This window comes from Typopeltis vanoorti, chromosome 7, assembly GCF_054136105.1.
Source record: "Typopeltis vanoorti isolate ZY-2024b chromosome 7, IOZ_Tvanoo_1.0, whole genome shotgun sequence".
Taxonomy (NCBI): domain Eukaryota; kingdom Metazoa; phylum Arthropoda; class Arachnida; order Uropygi; family Thelyphonidae; genus Typopeltis; species Typopeltis vanoorti.
Genome location: NC_143555.1, coordinates 60,891,255 through 60,917,709, shown reverse-complemented (window position 1 = coordinate 60,917,709; position 26,455 = coordinate 60,891,255). Strand labels below are relative to the sequence as shown.

The 26,455-nt window shown below is 37.5% G+C and overlaps 1 protein-coding gene across 2 annotated transcripts in view; it reads left to right on the top strand.

Moving 5' to 3' along the window:
* mesh (sushi domain containing 2 mesh) overlaps positions 1-26,455 on the top strand; it is a 373,145-nt gene that overhangs the window by 172,156 nt on the left and 174,534 nt on the right. For both annotated transcript variants that reach the window (XM_090395295.1, XM_090395296.1), the window contains exon 15: positions 21,791-21,927. In XM_090395295.1, the coding sequence (XP_090251421.1) occupies positions 21,791-21,927 (137 nt within the window). The remainder of the gene's footprint in view (positions 1-21,790; positions 21,928-26,455) is intronic.

The window sequence follows — 26,455 nt, the reverse complement described above, 5'->3', positions numbered from 1 at the left end:
GCAATAGTAAGCTGTATTGCAATAGTAAGCTATATTCCACGAGTGAAGAAGAGGACACAATTTGGTGTAAAGTGGATGACAAACAATATCAAAAGAACTGCAGGTGAAAAATAGGTTATGGAAGTGTTATAAGGAGAGGTGTGGAAAGCAGATGCATGAAGAATATAAGACTCAAGCCAGGAGACTGACTAATTTAGTAAGGAAGGCAAAACTGGAATATGAGAAGAGATTCGCACTAAGATGCAAAGATAATCCTAGGGAATTTTTTAGCTATGTGGCCAGTAGGAGTAGAAGTGATTGTGGAAGAATGACATTGTGAGATAACAATGGGAATAGAGCGACTGATGCAGAGGACATAGTGGAGTTGTTCAATGAACACTTAATTGGAGTATTTCCTCCTAGAGAAGTAACTTTTAATACTAGAGGGATAGGTTAGGTTTAGAGGTGCAAGAGGAGAGTGTATTCCAAATACTGATTATTTGGGATGTCAGTAAAGCTGGGGTTTTGAGAGAAGGTGCTAAAGAACTGACAGCTCGGTTGACATGGCTTTTCAATGAAAAGCTATCCAAGGAGTGGAAGGAATTGAGATAGTGCCATTGCATAAGGGCAGTATCTTGAAGAAATTAGTGAGAGACCATATACAGCATTTGGCAGGTGAGGGTAATGTTATCTGTGAGAGTCAACATGGATTTGTTAAGAGGTGCTGTTGCTTAAGTAATATGATTGCCTTTTATAATAAAGTGACAAGGGCAGTTGATGAGGGAAAGGCATACACTGCCATTTTTTTTTGTATTTTGCAAAGGTGTTTGACAGGGTGCCACATGATAAGCTCATATTTAAGTTAGCACATGAGTTTAGATGTCGGATTAGTCAACTGGATTCAGGATTGGCTGTCTGGTAGCTATCAGAGAGTTGTGTATGGTGGGGCAATCTCAGAGAAGCAGAAGGTTACAAGTGGGGGTTCCACAGGGCTTAGTACTAGGACCTATACTGTTTAACCTTTATATCAATGACATTGTCAATGGATTGCAGGGGGATGTTCAGTTGTTTGCAGATAATGTGAAGCTGGGAAGGGTTATTAGTAATAGTGCAGATGCAGGCAGCAGCCCTGGAAGAGTATTTGAATAAACTAGACTGATAGGCGAATGAATGGGGATGTCAGTGTAATGCAGCAAAATGTAAAGTCTTGAAGTTTGGGATACATCGATGGGGGGGGCTACATACTCTATTGGAGGAGCTGTACTGGAGGAAGTAGGGAAGACAAGAGATCTGGGCGTGATGATCGATAGAAATCTGCAAGAGGATTTGAATAAACTAGACAGATGGACAAATGAATGGGGGTACCAGTTTAATGCAAAATATAAAGTCTTTTAGTTTGGGATACATCAATGGGAGGCTGCATACTCCATTGGAGAAACTATACTGGAGGAAGTAGTGGAGACAAGAGATCCGGGGTTGATGATTGATAGAAACCTGAAATTTAGGGGACATATTGCAAAGGTGGTGAAGGTAACCCAGAGGATTGCTACAATAATGAGAAGGACACTGACCTGCAGAGATAAGACTTATAATTCTGTTGTATAAGACTCTGATCAGACCACACTTAGACAATTGTTCTCAGATTTGGTCCCCAGGATTTGAAGGGGATAAATTAACTGTGGGAAGGATACAAAGGCTGATAACAAAGATGGTTTCAGGACTGTACAATGATAGTTATGAGGATCGGCTGAGGGAATGTGGACTGCAGAGTTTGGTGGATAGAAGAAGGAGAGGTGATGATTGAGACTTTTAAACTGTTGAGAGGCAGTTACAGGGTGGACACTGGGAAGTTCTTTCACTTGGAGTATTGGGAAGGAGTGATGACAAGGGGCCATCCCTGGAATGTATAAAAGGAAGCTGTGAGGAAGAGGGTGAGGAGTGATTCTTTGCGTGGTGATTGGTTGAACCTCGGATGCAGTGCCTGATAGTGTGGTGAGAGCAAGAATGGTCAATGAGATCAATGAGTGGTATGATAGACTTTGTGTTTCCTAGGAATGACCTCCTGTGATGAGTCTCTTGACTCCATGGAGACCTGAATAATAATAATAATAATTACAAAGAAGGGCTGTGATGGCAACTGACTAGATGCTTAGGCCCTGTAGAAGGAATGGATATGAGTAGAGTGAATTTAAAGGAAGATTGGATTTGTATAAGAGGGATGACTTACACTTGAATGCATTTGGCATCAAGAGTCTTTAAAAATTATTAATTGATATAAGATCTAACACAGAGAGTCAGGGAAACTGAATTCTGATGGAAGGAATTGTGAGAATATGTATATAAGAGTAACAATGTTAGATAACTGTGTTAATGATGGGGATGATTATTATTATGGAAATGATTATGAAGGGAGTATGATTCTGCTATCATTTGGTTTGTACCTATCAAGCATATGTAACAATGTCTGCATAAGTAAGGAACTAGATAAGATCAGAGATCTGCAGGCTGTTGAACTGTATGATGAAGACCACAGACAAGTGAATGCAAAAGAACACGCAGATAACTTACTATGTCTATGAATGCTGGGAGTATCAGAAACAAAGGAGTAGAATTGTTTGTTGCCTTGGTTAATATATTGGGACCTCATGTTGTAGGCATTAGTGAGACTTGGCTATCAGAAGCAAATGTACTAACTTGTATCGAATGCAAAGAGTACTGTATTCTATCTTTTAGGAAGGATAGGAGAGGACCGGTCGTGCTGCTAATGATATCATATGTCTTGAATCCAGTTAGAGTTCAGACCTATGATTGCAATACTACTAATAGTTTTTCATGTGGCAGTGAGTTTGAAGCCATCTGGTGTGAGGTGGAGTCTAACAAGATTAAATACACGGTCGGTGTTGTTACAGACCTGGTGGATCAGTTACTAGTGACAAAGAAATGCATCACCAAATAAATGTGATGAGTGCAAAAAGGGTAATCATAATGGTGAACTTTAATTTTCCAAATATTGATTGAATAGCTATGAAATCACATGAGAAAAATTAAACTGAATTTATTGAGCTGTTAGGAGACAACTTCCTCAAGCAGCATGTGACAGAAGATACTTGTGGTCAGAAAGTCTTAGATCAGATTATGGTATCAGAGGAGGTTGCAGTTAAAGACGTAACTATTCTGCCTCTGGTTGGTAACAGTAATCATGCGGTACTCAGTTGGGAAGTGGCTAAGTTTATGAATGTTTCATTCAGAAAAAGTTACATGCTCAACTACAAAGCAGAAAATTATGACCACCTGAGGCGTGGTCATAATTTTAAAAAAATACTTGAATGATGCAATATCAGAATGTGTTCCCAGAGTTTGAAGAATGAACAGAGTAGAACTGAAATGATGTGTAATCTAATTTAGCAAGATATTCATAGAAAAAACATGATGTAGAAGGAATATCGTGTGCATAAGGATGATGTCAGTTATGATAATTATAAGCAGCAGGCCAGAAGAGTCACAAGTATTGTATGGAACGCTAAGTCTGAGTATGAAAAGAAACTGGGTTTGCAAATTAAAGACCACCCAAAAGAATTCTATCATTATGCTGCAAGTAAACAAAAGAATGAATTTGAAAGAATAACTCTACTGAATGCAGATAGTATGCAGGTGATTGATGCAGAAGTGATTGTTCAACTAATGAGCAGCGATTTTTCTAAAAGTTATCAACCTGGTATTGAACTCACTGCTACCTCTTCACCTTATAAGGAAACTCATCTGGATGAGAAGGAAGTACTAGAGCTGTTTCACAACTGAATAATAATTCTGCAGCAGGAACTGATGGATCAGCAAGGATGCTAAAAGAGTGTTCAGTTGAACAAACTATTCCTTTGACCAGGCTATATAATTTGAGTCTCAGAACAGGAAAGAGTCCACAGGAGTGGAAAGAATGTATGGTAATCCCATTGCATGAGACTGATGTATCGAACTTTGACCTATCACAGTAACTCTGTGGTGATGGTGAAGATTTTGGAAAAGTTGGTTAGGGTGTTCAGGCTACTACTCAGGAGGTGACTGATGTAGAAGTGATTGTTCAACTAATGAGCAGCCATTTTGCTAAATGATATCAACTTGGTATATGCAACATTGAACTCATTGCTACCTCTTCACCATACGAGGAAACTCATGTTGATGAGGAGAAAGTACTAGAGCTGTTGCAAAACTGATTAAGAATTCTACAATAGGAACTGATGGGATATCAGTAAGGATGATAAAAAAGAATGTTCGGTTGAACTTGCTATTCCCACCAAGCTATATGATTTGAATCTCAGAACAGAGATGAGTCCACTGAAATAGAAAGAATATATGGTAATTCCATTGCACAATGACGGTGCAAAGACCAACATATCCAACTATTGACCAATCAGTATCTCGGTAGTGGTGGTGGTGAAGATTTTGGAAAAGTTGGTTAGGGCTTGCATTCAGAAATGATTGACAGAGAATCTCTACTCAGCAAAGAACAGCATGGGTTTACTAAGGGAAAGTAATGTTTTAGCAACTTGCCCACATTCTGTAATACTGTTGCCACTGAGTTAGACAAGGGGGAATGGATACACCATGATACTTTTGGATTTTGCTAAGGCTTTTTTTTGACAGAATACAGCATGGACTGTTGCATAAATTGGAGAATATGGGATTGGATTATAAACTATTGCTGTGAGCAGGATGGCCCACTGACCGACAGATTTCTGAAAGTCATTATGGGGTGTGTGAATCTGCAAGACTCAAGGTAACCCATGATGTGCCTCAAGAATCATTCCTTGGTCCATTGTTATTCAATCACTACATTAATAACATTGCAAAGGATTTAACATGTAACATATAGCTATTTGATGATGATGATGCAAAGATAGATAGGGTAATCAGGAGTGCTGCTGATATGCAGCACTGGTTTGAATGGTTTGAATAGGTTGGAATTGTGGGCATGTGAAAATGGCTGTCTTTTCAATGTTAATAAATGTAAGGTCATGCACTTTGTTGTGATTAGATATCCAATGTCATATTGTATTGGTGATATTATGCTTGAAGAAATTGATCAGGCTAGGGATCTTGCAGTTTTAGTACACAGGAAGTTGAAGTTCAAGGATCATATAGCAAAAATTGTAAATACAACTCTGAGAATAATGGCAATACTGAAACAAACCTTGACATGTAAAGATAAGGAAGTCATTTTGTCTCTTTACAAAGCCTTGATAAGACCTCACTTGGACTATTGTGCGCAGGTCTAGTCTCCTAGTTTCCATGGTGATTCTGATACAGTGGAAAGAGTGCAAAGGAGAGTGTCAAAAATGATATCAGGATTGTGGAATACTGATTATGGAGATAGAGGAAATTTGTAGGCTGCAGACCTTAGCAAACCAGAGAAAGAGGGGTGATATGAAAGGGTTATACAGAATTTCATTAGATGGAATTTTTCATTTTATGGAGGAATGGGAGAGGATGCAAGGGCATCCATGGAAGTTGAGAATAAATATTGTCAAGAAGGAGGTCAGGACCAGATTTTTCTCTCATAGAATAGTGCATGATTGGAATGGATTCCCTTTGGATGTGGTGTGTGTGCAAGTAGCATGAATGAATTCCAGAACAGGTATGACAACTGGTGCAAATAATATTGCCTTTCTTGATGAGTCCTGACTCCCTTGATGTCTCTCTTAATAATAATAATATCAGTTTATGACACTGCATGGAAGAAAGGCTTACTGTATAAAACAGCCAAAATAATTAACTGTCAAAAAAATCTAAAACTGTTAAAACAAATGCCCTCCAATAGGAAAATAAAGATTTATTTGAATTCACATAAAAGCAGAACATTAATCCTGCAGGATTGATTGCCTCAGTGATCTGGTCTCTCCTTAGCTCTTTTCAAGCGACTTCCCTCCAACAGCTAGTTGAGAGTTTATACTGATGACATTGCAATCATCACCAAAGAAACATTGGTAAAAGATCTGAGCTTACTGCAAAACTACTTTGAAAGTGTGGACTATTTCTAACCCCAGCAAAATTATTTATTTTTTTTTTCCTTCTGAATAACCATAATAACCACGAGGCTTATAGAAAACTAAAAATAAACTTCTGCAATAGGACTGTAATCTATGAAAGTAATCCTTGTTACCTTGGTGTCATACTTGACTGCAGCCTAACATACCAAAAACATTTGAAAAAAAAAAAAATGAGTTAAAGATATCTGCTAAGAACAACATTATAAACTAGTCACCGGGTTGTAATGCCTCGACTCTTAGAACAGCAGCCCTGACTCTTGTCTTCCCCATGGCAGAGTATTGCTCTCCAGTTTGGAGCCAAATTCACCACATGATATGTGAACACACAGCTTAACATAACAATGAGAACCATCTGTGGTACCTTAAGATCTTCTCCTCTCTCATGGCTTCCTCTTCTTTCCCCACATCACTCCTCCATGCTTCAGAAGAGTCTACCATCAAAGAAATAAATAAAATCAGAAATAATATGAACTCTCCTATACATCAAGATATGTATATCTTTAGCGTGCCACCTTACCTCCAAATCTTCATCCAAATTGTGGAAATACCAGATAATGGTCCCCAGGACTGGTGGAGAAGATTCTGGAATGAACTATAAACAAGTACCTAATTAGAGATCCAACCACCAAGTCTCCAGGATTCAATCTACATCAACACCTCTAGAGTTAGCTAAAGAGATTTAGGACCAGACAAGTCCACTGTGCCCACTTATCACATATGTGGGGAATTTAACGGTTACTTTTTTGTATATGTGTGTGGCGCTTGGCAGACGATGCATTATGTCACTGATGACTCCCCCACACACGTTATTATTATTATTATTATTCAGGCCTCCATGGAGTCAAAAGACTCATCATGGGAGGTCCTTCCTAAGAAACATAAAGTCTATCAAGACTCATCGAGGGGAGGTCCCCCCCCTAAGAAACACAAAGTCTTTCATACCACTCCTTAAACTCATTGACTGTACACACACACACACACACACACACACTCCTTCTCTTGAGGCCTCAGAAACTTGCATTTACTTCCAGATAGTGCCATCTCTTTGTTAACTGAACTGTCACTATATATAGTTTTGCATTAATTTTTGTATTTTTACTTTATACTGAATAAATAACTATATAAGATAGAAAATGTGATATTTGAATTAGAGCTGAGATCATGATGAACAATAGCCATAAAATGAATAAACTGAATAAAGATGCTATTTAAATACATTGAGAAAAGGTATTGAAGAGTTTTTGGTTTCAAAAGATAATAAGTGAGTAATAATGCTTTGTCAGAGAGGATTGTGAGTATAGGATGGTATAATATATATTGCAGTAGTTAGGTGCAGACCTTCCACAATGGGACTTTTGAATCCATGGCAGTTCAGTTTAATAATAGCAAGTGTAGTGAGGTTATGCAAGTTTAGATACAGATTGGAACTGAGCCTTCCTTCCTTCTATTCTTTGTGCTTATATACTGAACCCTTTCAGTTGTTCATATCTACAAAATTTTTTTTCAAGGGGTGGAAAACATTAACCACCCATCTGTCTAAATGGAAATATATACTTTTTGATGCTTTGTATCCATGTTGTTTCAATGGTATCTGCATATAATTTCAGGATCAGGGAAATGGAGTTGTCAGACTGAAGAGGTATAGCAGCTAGAATACAGAATGTTGGTGTTGGTAGAATGGCCTCAAACACATATGGATTGTTATGTTTATACACAAATTATACACAAATGTTAAGAGTATTCAAAACAAGAGAGCCGAGTTTGTTGCATTGATTGAGAAGGTATGCCCAAAAATAATTGGAATAAGTGAAACTTGGTTGTCTGAGGAGGATGTGATGTTGGAATTAGAATTAGAAGGATATATAATTTTTTGTAAGGATAGAAATGTGGAAAGAGGAGGGGGGGAGTGCTGTTAATGATTGCAGAGGAATTGTGTCTGAAAAAGTGTGGAAGTTGATAGTGCATGCATTTTGAATCTGTATGGTGGGAAGTTGAAATAAACAGGTTAGTATATCTGATAAGATGATGTTATAGGCCAGGGATGCAGAGAATACTGATTGTGAAATGTTTAGGCAAATTAGTTGGGCATGCAAAAAGAAGGTGATCCTGAGAGACTTTAATTACTGGAAGGAGGAGATAGTGTATGGGAACAAGGAGGGTGAGTTTGTGGAATTTTTAAGAGAAAAGTATCTTAAGTAGCATGTGATTGAAACAACGGGAGGCTTTAATGTTTTGTATTTGGTGATAACTTCACAAGATATAGTTAAAATAAATCAATTATACAGAGTAAAACTGAAGCACCCATTTGTAGGCTAATTAGTACATGTTTGGTGTGTTCATTATTATTATTATTACGTGGCACCTCCAAGAAGTCCAAAAACTCATGCAGGGAGGGTACCCACTCTACAGCTCCCCGTCTCCACTAACTACAGCAAACCACATCATTTACACCAACGCCATCTACTACCCACTACCACCACTAGTATTTTCATAGACAATCACAAACATCCATGCCCGCGGTGGAATTTGAACCCGCAGTGTTTTGTCTCGAGAGCCGATATGTTAACCAGGCCAGCAGTTCATTAAGCAATTGGATTGGCTAATTAAAACCTGCATCGAAAGGCAGGTCAGTAGACAGCAATTTGATCTACTATAGAGGACAGCTTGATTTTGTTAAAAGTAGGTCTTGCTTTACTACTTTCCTTGCATTTCATAATAGAGTAACTGCAGAGTTGGATAAAGGAAATGGAAAAAACTAGGTTTTACCAAGACATTTTACATGATTTTGCACTGGTGATTGCTATATACAAACTTAGAGCGACAGGTATGCAAAATAGGCTTGTAATATTGGTAGAAAAAATAGGATAGAATAGGCTGAATCACAAGTATCAGAGAGTAATGGATGTAGCGAGTTTAAGGAAAGGAGGATAAGCAGTGGAGGTACCACCGTTTCTATATTTTAACTGTTGTTGTTTAACTTATCTATTAATAATTTCAATTTTGTATACTTTTATTAATTTTTGTGATTAATTTTTTACAAATTAAATAATATTAATATATAGTAACATATTACTAATATACATAGCAAAGAATATACACTTAATTTGCCTATGATGCAAAATTAGGAAGGATAATTAGGATTCAGATACAGTATTCTTGTAGGCTGATCTGGTCAAACTGGTTTTATGGGCAAATTATTATTATTATTATTATTATTATTATTATTATTATTCAGGCCTCCATGGAGTCGAAAGACTCATCGTGGGAGGTCCTTCCTAAGAACATAAAGTCTGTCAAGACTCATCGAGGGGAGATCCCCCCCCCTAAGAAACACAAAGTCTATCATACCACTCCTTAAACTCATTGACCGTTCTCGCTCTCACCACTCCATCAGGCAGTGCATTCCACGGTTCAACCACCCTCCACGCAAAGAAACCACTCCTCACCCTCTTGCTCACAGTTTCCTTTCATAACTTCCAGGGATGGCCTCTTGTCATCACTCCTTCCCGCTGTTCAACCAAGCGAAAGAACTCCCCAGTGTCAACCCTGTAACCACCTCTCAAAAGTTTAAAAGTCTCAATCATATCACCTCTCCTTCTTCTGTCCACCAAATTCTGCAGTCCACATTCCCTCAGCCGATCCTCGTAACTATCCTTGTACAGTCCTGAAACCATCTTTGTCATCCGTCTTTGTATCCTTTCCACAGTTAATTTATCCCCTTCAAATCCTGGAGACCAAATCTGAGAACAATAGTCCAAGTGTGGTCTGATCAGAGACTTATACAACGGAATGATAACCCTCTTATCTCTGCAGGTCAGTGTCCTTCTCATAATTGCAGCAATCCTCTGTGTTACCTTCACCACCTTTGCAATATGTCCCCTAAACTTCAGGTTTCTATCAACCATCAACCCCAGATATCTTGTCTCCTCTACTTCCTCCAGCATAACTCCTCCCATAGAGTATGCTGCATCCCATCGATGTTTCCCAAACCTCAAGACCTTACATTTTGCTGCATTAAACTGACAACCCCCATTCATTTGCCCATCTATCTAGCTTATTCAAATCCTCTTGCAGGGCTACCACATCTGCACTATTACTAATAATCCTTCCTAGCTTTGCATCATCCGCAAACAACTGAATAACCTTTTGCAATCCACTGCCTATGTCATTGATATAAAGGTTAAACAATATAGGTCCTAGTACTGAGCCCTGTGGGACCTCACTTGTAACCCTCTGCCTCCTTGAAACTGCTCCACCATACACAACTCTCTGATACCTGTCAGACAGCCAATCCTGAATCCAGTTGACCAATCTGACATCCAGACCCATGTGCTGCAACTTAAATATCAGTTTATCATGTGGCACCCTGTCAAATGCCTTTGCTAAGTCTAAGAAAATTGCAGTATATGCCTTTCCCTCATCTAGTTCTTGTAACTTTATTATAAAAGGCTAGCATATTGCTAAAACAAGAGCGCCCTTATACAAATCCATGTTGACTCTTACAGATAACATTACCCTCATCTGCCCAATGTTGTATACGGTCCCTCACTACTTTCTCCAAGATCTTAACAACTACTGATGTTAAGTAACTGATATTCACTAAATGACAGTGAATATCAGTTACTTAGTGCAGAGTTATGCATTGTGGACTGAGGACATTGAAGACAGAGTATTAAATTAATAAGAATTTGCTATAAGTGGTCAGTGAAGATAGAGACCTGGGGGTTGTGATGTATATAGAGAGTTAATAATGACTGAGGCAGTTAAGGCAGCAAATCAGATAACTACACCATTGAAGAGAACTTCAACTTTTAATTTAATGATGCCAAGAAATTATATTCTTGGTTTCATCCTTTATCCAAATATAAGCAAACAAAGTTTGCTTACACTTGGATAAAGCAAAATGGTCCTTTCCGATAATGCAGTGCACTATAGGAAGCATTATGGAAGTAATGGAATGCCCAACACATTACGTAACCTGTTTTAATACACAGGGCGAGAGCAGCAGCTGTAGAATACATGTTCTACTGTTTCCAATTGGTAACAGGTGTCACAGATTGGATCTCAATGTTAAATTACCTCCATTTGATGGTATTGACTGGAAGGTAGCCATATGCAATTCTCCAAGCAAGATCCCTCCTGTTAGGATATCCTTGGAACTTCGATAAGTTATGAAATGAAGTGTTGTTGTCAGTACCCAACTGTGAAAGTTCGCAGCGAAAGAGATTAAACATTTTTTATACCAAATTTTACTTTTTTTAATGGAAAGAATGTCAATGACAGTGCTGTAGCAGTCTTAGAGTTAAACACAGATCGTTCCTGAATTCTACAATTCAGGAATGATCTCAGCTTTTGGACCTTTATAATCTTTACTCCAAACAGCAGAAGATGAAAATCTAGGTAGTACAAGAGAGGGTATATATGCACATGTGTGATTGGTCTGCAATATTTTATGGATTTTTGAAGCTGTATTGCTTAATAGCAGAATTTTAAGACTGAAAGCCCAAATCCTCTGCTTCTTTCACCTTTATTGAGGTCTCGTCAGTGTGAGCCAGACACACAAAATGTCAAGGTTGAAGTAATGCAGAAGTCATATTTCCATATACAAGTAGCCAAAAGGTGTCACATCTTATTAATAAAATACTCTGAATTAGATATAGAGGTTGAAAGTTTTTTCAATTGATTTTAATATAAATTAAAGATACCAACAAATTATATTTTCATTTCGTCCATGTGTAAAAGTAAACTTTATCCAAGATGCAAATGATTATTTTAGTGTCTCTGCATTCTGCAGCCTAGAAATTGAAGAAATACTTATTAAAAAAAAAAAAGTATTTATGTGGTTTCCATGGCAATGTGCATCAAATCATTTCCCCTTCATACCTCCAACACACACACACACACACACACACACACACACACACACACACACACACACACACACACACACACACACACACACACACACACACACACACACACACACACACACACAAACTACTGCTAACTGAAGTTGCACAGTCTTTGTTACCTCTCTTCCTCCTCAGTAGTCAAAAGTGCAGAAAATGTTAGAAACCATTTTCTGCTTTTGCTTGAATTTATAGTGCTTTAGTTTTTTTTGCATGTGTTTATTGCACTGTGTCTACACATCTTGAAAGTTCCTGTTCATAAAAGAAAACTTTACTGCTGTTTATGGAACATATGATTGAATATAATAAATTTAGTTTAATCCTTTATCCAAGTGTGTGCAAACAAAGTTTGCGCCTGAAAGTATCTTCAGGACTGGGGTAAAGTGGTACACTGGGCAACTCCTTGCAAAGGTGGAGTAAGCTACAAACACTCCTATCTCAGTATCTCCCATAATGCAAAACACATCTCCTTGCAGATATGTATAATGTTATGCATTAAGGGAAGGGCCACTACCCAGACTAGTTTCGACCTTTATTGAGGTCTCTTCAGTGGTAGCCAGGTCCAAGTGGAGATACCAAGGCAGAAACACTAGCAAGGTCATCTCCTCCGTTTGGAGCTGCCAAATGGTGTGCCACCTTTTTATTAAATTACTCTGGATTTAGAGAAAGATGTTAAAAGTTTTTTCTCTAAATCCAGAGTAATTTAATAAAATGGTGGCACACCATTTGGCAGCTCCTATAGGAGGAGATGACCTTGCTAATGCTTCTGCCTTGTTATCTCCACTTGGACCTGGCTCCCACTGAAGAGACCTCAATAAAGGTCGAAACTAGTCTGGGTAGTGGCCCTTCCCTTAATGCATAACATTATACATATTATACATATCCGCAAGGAGATGTGTTTTGCATTATGGGAGATACTGAGATAGGAGTGTTGGTAGCTTGCTCCACCTTTGCAAGGAGTTGCCCGGTGTTGTACCACTTTACCTCAGTCCTGAAGATACTTTCAGGCGCAAACTTTGTTTGCACACACTTGGATAAAGGATTAAACTAAATTTATTACAGTCAAACCAAGTGAAAAATAAACTTTTAATATGATTGAATAGATATTATTAAGTGTTAGCAAACTGATTAGAAAGTGATAGACATTTCTTTTATTTCTATTAAAGAGCAAGTGATAAACATTGCCCTTGTCCTCAGTATACTAGAGATGTGAAAAGCTGTGGGGATAGGGGTAGATATCATAGAACCCTTATTTCTTCTCTAACGAAATAAGGGTTCTATGAAATTTTCTACACAGGAAGAAATCGGTCATGGGTAAGAGACTAATAATTTTTGATTAGAACCTCTCTGTCTCTAAATACCGCTTATGGTGGAAGATGATGAGATGGCAATACAGTTAATAGAGTTGGTTTAGGGTTAATTGGAAATTAATCCTAAACCAACAATTTAAATGGCTCATTTTAATATGTATTTCCACAGATATGTCATTTTTGATGTCATAGAATCGCTTGCAGTGTGTGTTATTATTATTATTATCTAGTAACCTCCATGGAGTCAGCAGACTCATTGTTGGAGGCCCACTCAACTAGCAACATGTTTATCATAATGAACTTTGAAGTTATTTACACTACCTGCATTCACAATGCACTCAGGCAATGCATTCTATTCACTAACAATTCTCCATTTTAAAAAATCTACTCTTCGCACCCTTCTTCATCACATCTTTATACAACTTCTAGGGATAGCCTCTCATTCTTCCCATCTTAAGATCCACTCTTTTTTATAATTTCTTCTGAATTAATCTGATAGAATCCCTTAACTAACTTGAAGGTCTCTATTATATCTCCTCTTTTCCTCCGATCCACCAGTTTCTGTGATCCACATTCTCTCAAATACTCATCATAACCAACACTCCAGAGTCCTGATATCACTTTGGTTATTTGTCTTTGGACCCTCTCAAGTGTTTCCACATCACAATGAAAACTAGGTGACTAAATCTGAGCATAATAGTCTATATGTGGTCTGACCAATGCCTTATATAGAGCCACCACCTCCTTATCTCTACATGTCAATGCACTTTTTATCATAGCAGCAATACGATGTGCAGTCTTTGCAGCATGTGTGAAGTGCCCTTGGAACTTCAGTCCATTGTCCATAATCACTCCAAGATCCTGAATCTCTGTCATCCACTTCCTAAAGTACAGCCCATCAATACAGTACATATCCTTATATCTCTGTATCTCAAAGGGTAACACCGTGCATTTATTAATATTAAAACTTCAACCCCACTCATTTTTCCAAGCTAAACATCTGTTCAAATCATCCTATAGAGAATTAACATCAGCACTTCTCCTGATAATTCTACCTAACTTTATACCATCAGCAAACATTTGAAGATCTCCAGCTAATCCAAATGAAATATCATTAACAGACAATGAAAACTAGGGCCCAAGAACAGAGCCCTGTGACACACCACTGGTCATCTTCCTTTTCTGAGACACTGCTCCATCATACGCAGTTGCTGGTATCCTTCAGAGCCAATGTCTGATCCATCTTACCAATATACTATCTATTTCTATCCTCTGCACCTTGTACACCAACTTATCATGTGGTAATTTATCAAATACTCATGCAAAGTCAAAGAATATCACTGTATATGATTCTCCCTTATCAAACACATTTGTCACCTTATCATAAAACATAAGCAGATTGCTGAAACAAGACCTGTCCTGCACATACCCATGCTGACCATCATAGAGAATCTTCTGTTCATCAACCCAATCTTGTATTCTATTTCTAGCCAATTTTTCCAACACTCTCTGCAGATATACAGACCAGTTTATAACTGGGAACTTCTGTTTTCAAACTATGCTTGGAGAGCTATTATTTTGCCTTCTTTCCACCCCTTCGGAAACTTCCCCCACTACAAGATTCTCATTACATAACCAGGCTAAGGGCATGGCTAACTATTTTGAACATTCTTTAAAAATACTTGGTTATACGTCATCCACTCCCATATCCTTATTAACATTTAACCCAATCAACAGTTGATACATCTCTAATTCTTTCACCTTTAATTCTCCTAATTCTTGCTCCCATTCTACATGTTCCACAGCATCATTCACACTACTAGGATATACATGGATTTGTTCGTTAAACAACACCACTATATCATTTACTATGGTTACTCTGCTACCATAACTATTCACCAGCATCAACTTGCCACAATTATTTTTCCTCTTGCTTGCAAACCAGAAAAATTCCCTTGGAATTTTCTGGTTTGACCTGACTGGCCAATCTCCTCTCATGTTCTACTTTTCCTTTTTTAACCATGCTTCTCACTTTTCTGGCTTGCACTTTATATTCTTCATGCATCTGTTCACTGCAAACTGTCTTATACTTCCTCCATAACAATTTTGTTTGTAACAGTGCTTGCTTGATTTCACTGTTCATCCATCTTACTCGTACTCTATTTATTCACTTAATTCTTGGTATGCAGTTATTTGTTGCTTGTGTTAAATACTGCCTTATTATTTCCCATGCACTGTCAACATCTTTTCTACTCAGTTCATCTATCCAAAGTATTGATGCTAGTTGATTACAGCCCTTCTGATAATCACTCACATTATAGTTCCACACATATAAACCTTCTTGATAACAACTTTTTCCTGTTTGACCACCTTCCAAACGAACACCTCATGATCACTTTCACCAATAGATGGTAATGTTTATGTTGAAGGTTTAATAATAATTATCAGCACTGAGAAAGGATTAAAAATAATTTTAATACTTCCAATATTTTGTCTCTGTCACAGAGACATCTTCAAGGATTATAAAAAACTTTTTGTAACAACACACACACAAAAGCAATACAGTAGTGAGTGAAACTAAAATCCTATCTAGGTGGTGCGCCCTCTATGGGCATTTGCAGGTGGCCTAGGATGTAAAAAGGGATCTCTAATAATTAATGTTTCCCAAATTTTGGGAAGTTTAATGCAACCGTATTTGTTTAAATTAGGTTGATTCCTGAGTGCCGATGCAGATTCAAAAAACAGTCTTTCTCTTTTGAATTTACTATGGTGGAGCATGGTCATTTTTTTTCCAGGAGATCCTGTGGATAGTATCCAAAACATGGTCTGCAAGGCCAGATTGACCATAATCGTGACTGCAGATGTACGATCTGTGTACTTCTAACCGAATCAACAAATGGATGCTGACCTGCCTTTCTGTCTGAGGTAAGCCAGTTTACAGGCACAAGGAGTTGGTCTTCGGTGGAACGAATAAGGGTAGCAAGTTTACAGTAGGGCTTAAAAGCTGTATAGAGGTTGTACTTTTTTAATGATCTGACTATTTTTTCTGATGTACCATGGATATAAGGTATGGTCATGGCATTTATGTAGTCCTGAAGAGGTGGTCAAGGAATGGGGAAGGATTTGATTATTTTTTTAATCCTGTGGTCCTTGTAGCCATTGGAAAGGAAGGTGTTGTGTATGTGTGAGAGTTCACTTGAAAGGGCAGTTTCACTGGAACAAAGATTGTGGGCTCTATTGGTTAGAGTTTTAATAATGCGATATTGCTGAGGGGGGGGGGGGGAGTTTGTGAATGTATCTGCCTGTATGAGTAGGTTTTCTATATACTGAGAAAGAAAGGTTACCATTAGGAAAGTGTGATACTAAGGTGTCCAGGAAGGGTAAACTATTGTTTTCCTTTTCCATCATAAACTGGATTCTTGGATGTAGACTATTGAGGTGACTGAGGAAGGAATCTAATGTTTCTGGACCATGAGGCCAAATACAGAACACATCATCTACATATCTTAGCCATATAGCAGGTTTTAAAGGGGAAGATTCTATGGCTCGTTTTTCAAAAGTTTCCATGTAAAAATTGGCAATAGGTGGTGAGGGGTGGGGGGAACCCATGGCAGTTCCCTCTGTTTGTAGATTTTGTTCTTCCAAGAAAAATAACCAGAGTTGATGGAAAAGGAAAAGAGATCTAAGATAGCAGAAGGAAAAACGTTTTTTAAAAGTGTTAAGGTGTCAGTTAGGGGAATATTGGTAAACAATGAGATGATGTCAAAGCTGACCAATATGTCTGTACTATTTAAAGTAAGACTGTCAATTAAGTTTTACTTCGGACAGACAGGCAGGTCAACATCCATTCGGTTAGAAGTACATAGATCTTACATCTGCAATCACGATTATGGTCAATCTGGCCTTGCAGACCACGTTTTGGATACTACCCACAGGATCTCCTGGAAAAAAACGACCATGCTCCACCATAGTAAATTCAAAAGAGAAAGACTGTTTTTTGAATCTGCATCGGCACTCAGGAATCAACCTAATTTAAACAAATACAGTTGCATTAAACTTCCCAAAATTTGGGAAACATTAATTATTAGAGATCCCTCTTTACATCCTAGGCTACCTGCAAATGCCCATAGAGGGCGCACCACCTAGATAGGACTTTAGTTTCACTCACTACTGTATTGTTATGTTGGAGGTTTAATGGATTTTTTACAACACTCAAAAAGAATTAAAATAGAATTTAATACTTCCTATATTTCGTCCTAGTCACTAGGACATCTACAGGGATTACAAAGACAATTAATGTAACATGCACACAAAAACTTACAATACTAAGCCCAACCACGTGGGTGACAATAAAGTCCTATCTAGGTGGAGCGCCCTCTAAGGGCAGTTGTAGGTGCCTGGAATGTAAGGTGGGACCTCTGGTGATGACTGTTTCCCAAATCTTCGGAAGCTTAATGCAATCGTATTTGTTAAGATTTGGTTGGTTTTTGAGAGCTGCTGCTGCTTCTAAGAAAAGTCTCTCTTTCTTGAATTTACTGTGGTGGAGCATGGTGGTTTTCTTCCATGATACTCTGTGGGTGGTGTCCAAAACATGGTCAGCCAAGCCTGAATGGCCATAGTTGTGTTTAACGATGTACGACTTGTGTTCCTCCAGGCGGATGGATTCTGATCTGCCTGTCTGTCCAAAGTACGCAAGCTTACAGGAACAGGGTACTTTGTAAACTCCAGGCAGAGAGAGAGGAGGGAGCTGATCTTTCGTAGAACGGATAAGGGTAGCCAGTTTGCGGTAGGGCTTATATGCTGTGTGTAGGTTATACTTTTTTAGTATCTTGGCTATTTTTTCGGATGTGCCACGGATGTAGGGTATGGTGATGGCATTTTTAAATTCTTGTTGACGAGAGGGACGGGGAATGGGGGAGGAATTGATTATTTTTTTGATGCTGTGTTCGCTGTAGCCATTGGAGAGGAAAGTTCTGTGTATGTGGTTAAGCTCAGTAGTGAGGGCGGTTCCACTGGAACAAAGATTGTGGGCTCTCTTGGTAAGGGTTTTAATGATGCCATATTGTTGTGAGGGGTGGTGGTGGGAGAGTTTGTGAATGTATCTGCCTGTGTGTGTGGGTTTTCTGTATACAGTGAAGGCAAGTGTATCATTAGGCAGTCGCGTGACTAAGGTGTCTAGGAAGGGTAAACAATTGTTCTTTTCCTTTTCCATAGTAAACTGGATTCTTGGATGTAGGCTATTGAGATGACCGAGGAAGGAATCTAACGTGTCTGGGCCATGAGGCCAAATAGAGAACACATCATCTACATATCTTAGCCAGATAGAAGGTTTGAGTGGGGCTGAGTCTATGGCTCGTTTTTCGAAATCTTCCATATAGAAATTGGCAAGGGGGGTGAGAGGGGGAGCTCATGGCCCAGACACGTTATCTGCAATTAGCACGGTGCCATCTGCATATCGTAGGTTGTTAACAATCTTTCCATTTATTGTGATTCCCTCTGGACATTCTTCCAATGCTTTTTTAAAGATTACCTCTGCATATATGTTGAACAGGAGTGGTGAGAGCACACATCCTTGTCTCACTCCTCTTTTGATGTTAATATCACTGGTGGTAATGTTGTCTAATTGAACGGTAGCTGACTGATTCCAATACAGATTTGTTATTAGTTTTATGTCTTGTTCGTCTAGCCTTATTTGTTGAAGGATTTCTATTAAGTTGGTGTGTCTGACTTTGTCGAATGCTTTTTCAAAATCTATGAAACACATAAAGACAGATTTCTGTTTTTCTATGCATTTTTGTATCAATATTTGGGTACAGAAAAGGGCCTCTCTAGTACCAAAACCATTCCGAAAGCCGAATTGTGTTTCACTTAGAGTTTCTTCACTTTTTCTATAAATGCGATTCTGAATTACTTTCAAAAATATTTTTAATGTTTGGCTCATTAGACTAATAAGTCTGAAGTCACCACAGGAATTCGCTTTGGGTTTCTTTGGGATAGTGATAAATGTAGATTTGAGCCAATCTGATGGAAATTCATCACTTTCATATATTTTATTAAATAGTTTTTCAAGAAGTTTGATGTTATCTGGTTCGATTAATTTTAAAAATTCTGTTTGCACACCATCTGGTCCACTGGCTTTTCCTGTTTTACTTGTTTGTATAGCATTCTCTATTTCGCATTTCATGATTGCTGGTCATTGAATGTTATCTTTTATATTTATAGGCTTCTGTCTAGTATCATTGAAAAGTTCTGTTACATATTTTATCCAAATCTGTGCTTTATTCTCTTCTTCTAGAACTATTTTTCCATTTTCGTCTCTTAGAGACACTATTTGCTTTTTCCTCAGTTTTCCGGAAATTTCGTTGATTTTCTTATACAGATTGAAATTATCATGTTGTTTCTGAAGCAGTTCAATTTCAGTACATAAATTTTTCATCCAATTATCCTTGGCTTCTTTTATTTTTTTCTTGATGATGTTATGTGTTTCTGTATACCTGGCTAGGTCTTTGTTTTTATACATTCTTCTTGTATCAATAAGAGAAAGAATCTCATCTGTCATCCATTCCTGTTGTTTTATATTATTCACATAACCTACTTCTTCAATACTTGTTGTTACGATGGCATTCTTTAAGCTATTCCAAAGAGATTCCACACTTTTATTTTCTTCTATGTTAATCTGTTGTAATCGCAGGTTAAGCTGTGTCTTGGCACTTTTATTTATGTTCGGGTCTTTCAGTTTTTCTACATCAATTTTCTTTTTCTTCTTTTGTGATTTTTTAGCTGATTTTAATCTAAGATGTACTTCTGCAACTATGGGATTGTGGTCTGATGAGATATCTGCTCCAGGATAAGTCTTTGCACTCTTTATACTACTGTGGAATCTTTTATTTATCAGTATATAATCAATTTGATTTCTGACAATATTATGTTGGTTATCTTGAGGCGATTTCCAAGTGTACAGTCTTCTGGGTGGAAGTTTAAACCAGGTATTTGCTATTGTTAGATCTTCTTCCTGACAGAATTGGACTAGGCGATCTCGTCTGTCATTTCTGGTGCCTAAGCCATGTTCGCCAACAATTTCTCCATCACCCCCTCTTCCCACTTTTGCATTGAAGTCACCCATCACTATGTTTATATCATGTTTCTTTGTTAGGTTTTTAATCTCTTTTAGGTGTTCATAAAACTCTTCAACATCTTCTTCACTTTTGTCAGCTGTGGGTACATAAGCTTGGATGATATTTATGTTAACGGGGTTTCCCTTAAGTTGTAACAGCATTATCCTTTCAGAAAATGGAATCCAATTTATTACTGATTTATTGATTTCTTCATCTACTATTACAGCTACACCATGTCGATGTTTGTTCTCATCATTCCCAGAGTAATACATTGTCATATTATCTTGTTGACACTTTCCAGATCCTGGCCATCTTGTCTCGCAAATTCCCAAAATCCGGATGCCCAGCCTCTTCATTTCTCTTGTGGCATTTCTTAATTTGCCAGCTTCATACAGAGTTCTGACATTCCAAGTTGCAATTTTAAAAGTGGACACCATTTTGAGCCCGGAGATTCTTCACACCCCTGTCCCATTTAAGGGACGCCGGGAACTTGGGGCCAATTGTAAGGGTTTGCTCGCCATGGTGGTTGTTCTGGAGATAAGGTAGAGCAGTAGTTTCTCCATTTGCTTTCTGCTCTGCAGTATTACAGACGTACACAATATAATCATATTGCCATCTGCAAATCTCTGATCACAAGCTTTTCTGTCATCATTTGGCTTCAACCTTGTGTCAGTACTGACAATGCTGCTTCCCAATGTCAGGGGCGGTGACCCCAGTAGGTACTTATTTAATGGCGGCACTACTCGCTATGTCACCGATTTGTCATTGGACTTTGTAAGGTTTTAAGTGAGACAGAGTTGCCACTTCTGCTCCCCCACGCCCTGATAGCTCAGTCGCTGTTGGTCCACGGCTGCTTATTTGCCAGATTGCTCTGCTTATATCGCAGCTAACCTCCATATCTGAAGGCTGTTCTCCGATCCGCCACCTGGGGACGCACCCGGTAGTAGTCAGCTCTGCCCCGGGCTTTTATTATTATTATTATTATTATTATTATTATTATTATTATTATTCATGACACCTCCAAGGAGTCTAAAGACCCATTGTGGGAGGACACCCACTGTACAACTCTCCGTCTCCACCACTACATCGAACCTGTACTACCAGTCATCCACATCAACCAACACCACAACTAGTATGTTTTGTCTGTAAATTGCATGTACTCTGAAGGGCCGATTTGTCTGTATGCGGGATGAAAAACCCTAAGTTTCTGGGGAAAAAACCTTCTACCTCCGTATGAGATCGGCTAACTTACCTTCAATTGAAAAAGTCCATGTTTTCTTTTTCCATTGGTATGGATGTCATTTCTTGTGTTGCATTTTAAATTAAATAATAATTACTCTAATGCTTATGAAAATTTTGTCCTTGCTGTAAGTGAATTCCCTTTCAATGGTCAATTTTATATTTCATGTTATGTTTTATACTTTTATTTTTCTCAGGAGTCACATTATATCAGCCTTCCGGAACTTGGAACGTGTCTCACTTGGTAGCCATGTTTGATTCTGGAGCTGGAGTGGAGGTGATAGCAGCAGGTGATCATATGTCTGCACATGTTTACCTTCCACTTACATTTATGGTAAGATTCCAGTCCAAAATGTTTTATGTTATTATATAGAATCATGTCTCATCAAAAAAAATAATAACAATTTCCATACTGAAAACTATATGTTTTAATATACTGATAATTGATGAAGGATTCTACAGCATTTTCCCCTTTGCATTTTATCATATTCATATATTTCACTCTTCAAATGGTCATCTGACTGTTATTAAATAGAATCATGTGTCATTTAAAGTATCATAAAAAATTAAATTTCATGTTGAAAGCTATATATTTCAGTATATTGATAATTGATGAATGATCCTACAGGATAAAACCAAAGGTTTTTATCCTATTCAAATATTTCACACAACATTGAAAAAAAAAAAGACAAGAATTTAATCTGGTTTTCTGTTCAGCATCACATCATAAAAGCACATTTATAACTATGTTAGCTCACACAGCACTAAAGTAATTTAATAATAAGTTTTTTTAATTTAATAATAATAATACATTTTAATAATAATAAGTAATTTAATAATAAGGTGGTACACCTTTTGGAAACTCGTATAGGTAAATATGACTTCTCCATTGCTTCTGCCTTAGTATCACCACTTCTGGGTCTGGCTCCCACTGAAGGAACTTCAATAAAAGTCGAAACTGGTTGGAAGCTTGGGTGATGAATGGCAGTGCTGTAGCCCATTAAGTTAACTGAGGCACGGCTGTTGCTGTTACCCCTTCAGATGAGATATGAGCAAATGAGTGGCTCTGCTCAGTGGTGAGGTGAGCCTGCCATGGTGTAGAGCCAACCAGTTCTGAGAGTTCTTCTCAGTGGCAAGGTGAGCCTGTTACTGAGGGGAACAACGCTGAGTTTTTGGAGTCTGACCCAGTGGTGGCCGGTGAAAATTTTAAGTAAGGGTGCTGCATATACAAAATAAAAATAAAAATTCTTTTTTTCCTAATCAGTAACCAATTTATTAATAAATAAATTTACATATTAAAAAATTGCTTTATTAAAAATATTTCACCCTCACACAAACAAACACCAATAATAAAAGTTTCATATCTCACAGAAATAATGCGTGCAAGCATATGATACGCTTCCCAAACGAGCAGTGTCGGAATCACTTTTCATGTACAATGACAAGCATAAATGAATATCAGCGAGTTTAGCTGTGATAATTCTCACACTGCGTTAGATCGCAGTGCATTTGTTTCATGTAATGATAATTGAAAAAATATAATTGTTTTCATATTTTCAACAGTGACACTTGTCATAATTCAGCCTTGTATCTATAATAAATAAATAATTATATGTTATTTTAACAGAATAAAATAAGATTTACAAAAAATAATTCACCCTCACCATGAACACGCGCAAATAAGAAAACTTTCATATCTCACAGAAATAATGCGTGCAAGCATACGATACACTGCCCAAACGAGAGGTGTCAGAATCACTTGTAACATGCAATGAGAAGCGCAAACAACTATCGGCGAGTCTAGTTGTAATTGGCCGAGTGTGATGATTCCGAAGCTGCAATAGATCGCAGTGCATTTGTTTCATAATCTAAAGCGTTAATCGAGCTATTCCAATTAATAACTATTCAATGAATATCAAAACAAAAGCTGTAACCTTTAACATGTATTGCATTTATATAATGTTGTAAGCATTGTTATTATTTATAAACACAAACAAAAGTTAATTTTTTTATTTTTTCCTTGGGGGCACTGCAGTGTTGCAGTGCTTTTGTATGAGCTGCCACTGGTTTAACCTTTACTTGAACATTCAATAAAGGTCGAAACCGGTCTGGGTAGTGGCCCTTCCCTTAATGCATAGCATTATACATGTCTGCAAGGAGATGTGCTTTGCATTATGGGAGATACTGAGACAAGGAGTGATGAGAGCTTGGTTCACCTTTACCACGAGTTGCCTCAGTCTTGCTTATAATCAATAAAACAGATGAATACTTCCTTCAGAAATTCTCTTGTTCTTTCCATAATCCATCTCACGTTTTCTATTTGGTCTCTAGTTCCTCTACCTCTCCTAAAGCCTGCCTGTTCTTGTGGCATTTCTCTATTCACATATGACTCCAACCTTTTATTGGATCAATTTTAGCATAATTTTACATGCATGTGAAGTTAAAGCAATTGTTCTGTAATTCTCACAATTTTTTTTTGGAATTGGAATGAATACTGATGTTTTCCAATCTCTAGGCCCAGTATCGTCGACAAGGTGTAACATAGAGGCAGCTTGCCTCACGGCGCGGCTTAATAAGGGCTCTCGTTCAGCCATGTTGCGGTAGGCGCCGTCGCTACGCTGACAATTCCTGTTAGCATAGCAAGTGCGGAAAGAAGTTTTTCCAGGCTTAAACTGATTAAAAATTATTTGCGAACAGCAATGACCCAAGAAAGATTCGTTGGTCTAGTAGCTATATTGACAGAGGCAGACATAGCTTATAATTTTAATTTAGAAGAGCTTATAAACAGTTTTATTGTGCGATATCCCCGTAGAGCAAACATTTAATTGGTATTATTATGTAATCGTTTTGCATTAATGTTTTTTCTCTTGTAATAAAAACAAAATAGCAATTAGAGATTTTCTTATATTTTTGTCTTATAATCCATCAGGGGTGATATTTAATTGTTTGCCATTTAATTGTCAGGGCGTGATCAAATCTGGCGACGACCCTGTCTAGGCCAGTATATTTTCTTTCAAAACTTGACAAATTTCCGTCACTATATTCACTACTTCATCCCAGCTGCTCTCAATAATTCCACTGACACATCATCAGCTCCAGGAGTTTTCCTTTTTGCAGCTGTTCCATTGCTGATATCACCTCACTTTTCATTATCATGGGTTCATCAGTTAATTCTCTCCTTTCAAATTCTCCTTCAATATTATTATCTTTCTTGTACAAATTCTCTACATACACTTCCCATCTTTTTTTTTTTTTTTTTTTTTTTTTTCTGCTGCTTCTTTTTCTTCTATCAGAAATTTACCTGAATTACTTTTTACAACACCTAATCTAGGGATAAACTTCCCTGTAACATCATTTATTTTTCTAAACAGATCTCTAGTTCTACCCATAATATTGCTTTCCTCACTTTCCTTGCACCTTTGTTTAGATGTTTTTCCTTATCTTTCCTAGCTTGTCTTTGGAAATCTGCACTCAGTTGTCTAAACCTTTGTTTCTCAGAAGTTTCATATTTCTTCTTTGATCTGCTATTTGAATAGCTACTTCTGAAAACATTTACAATCTTCTTTGCTGCTTCTATGACTGTATATTTTGTTTTTTTCCCATAGTTCTAATTTTCTTCCTGTCTTCTTCAAGCTTTTCAATTTCTTTCTGACTTCTACTTTAAATGCTTCATTTATAAGATTTAAATCAAATCTGATACTGTCCTTTGGTTTCTTCTCTTAATTTCATCACTAGTGTATGTAAAAAGGAGAGACAATTCTTACTTTCTTTTTCTCTGTTTATTATACCATAATGCATAATTATGAAGTTTTATGATAACAAACCTCCTTGGACTTAGTATAGCGATTGCAGGTGTCATTCAGTCAGCAACATATGTATCATACTGAACTTTAAATTTCTTTGCACTTCTAGCATTCACAGCACACTTTGACAATATTCTACACCACTTCTCACTCTTTTTTTTTTTTTCATCATCCTTATACAACTTGCAGGGATGGCCTCATGTTCTCCTTCCACAATGATATTGCTATTATTATTATTATTATGTAACACCTCCAAGGAGTCCAAAGACTCATCAAGGGAGGATACCTACTCTACAACTCTCCATCTCCACCAATCAACCAACTGCAACTACCTGCATCATCTACACCAGTGTTTCTCAACCTGTGGTCCACGGACCACAGGTAGTCTGCAACGATGGAACAGGTGGTGCTCAGGCAGACTTAAATTAATTAAATAAATATATATTTTTTAATTATCCAAATAAAACAAATGAAAATTGAATAAGTAAGTAAAAATTATTTAAAACAAAATGGAGCCTTAAAAAAACCAACAAATAACGTCAGAATGTTCGAAGGCGGAAGCAATAAAATTATATTGTTTTTCACTTTTATTATTCGTCTTTTATTATTCTTCATTCCGCCGCTAAATTTGTAGCTGCAGAATGACAAATAATAAAAGAGGGGTAAAGTGAAAAACAATATAGTTTTATTGCTTCTGCCTTCCCTTGCTGTTTTGTCAGATTTGAAGTGAACATATGTTACCCACATATCAACCAATTGCTTGTTGCGTATTGATTTTTATTATTGAAGGTTTCCTTCAACCAAGGTTCAGTATATCATCAGAAGTGCTAAGTGATACTTAAACAAAGTGTGTCATGAGTTAACCCCAGTATTTATATATTTATATATTTTTCGGAAACGTTTTTTTAATAATGGAAAAGTGGCTTAGAACTAGGACTTTGAAAAGAAGAGCAAATGAAACAGGTGATGCTAATCCTAATTGTAATACACATGTTGTAACGGCGAGTAAATCCGATACTATTAAAGTAGAAGAAACAAGCAGCTCAAAGAAAAAATACA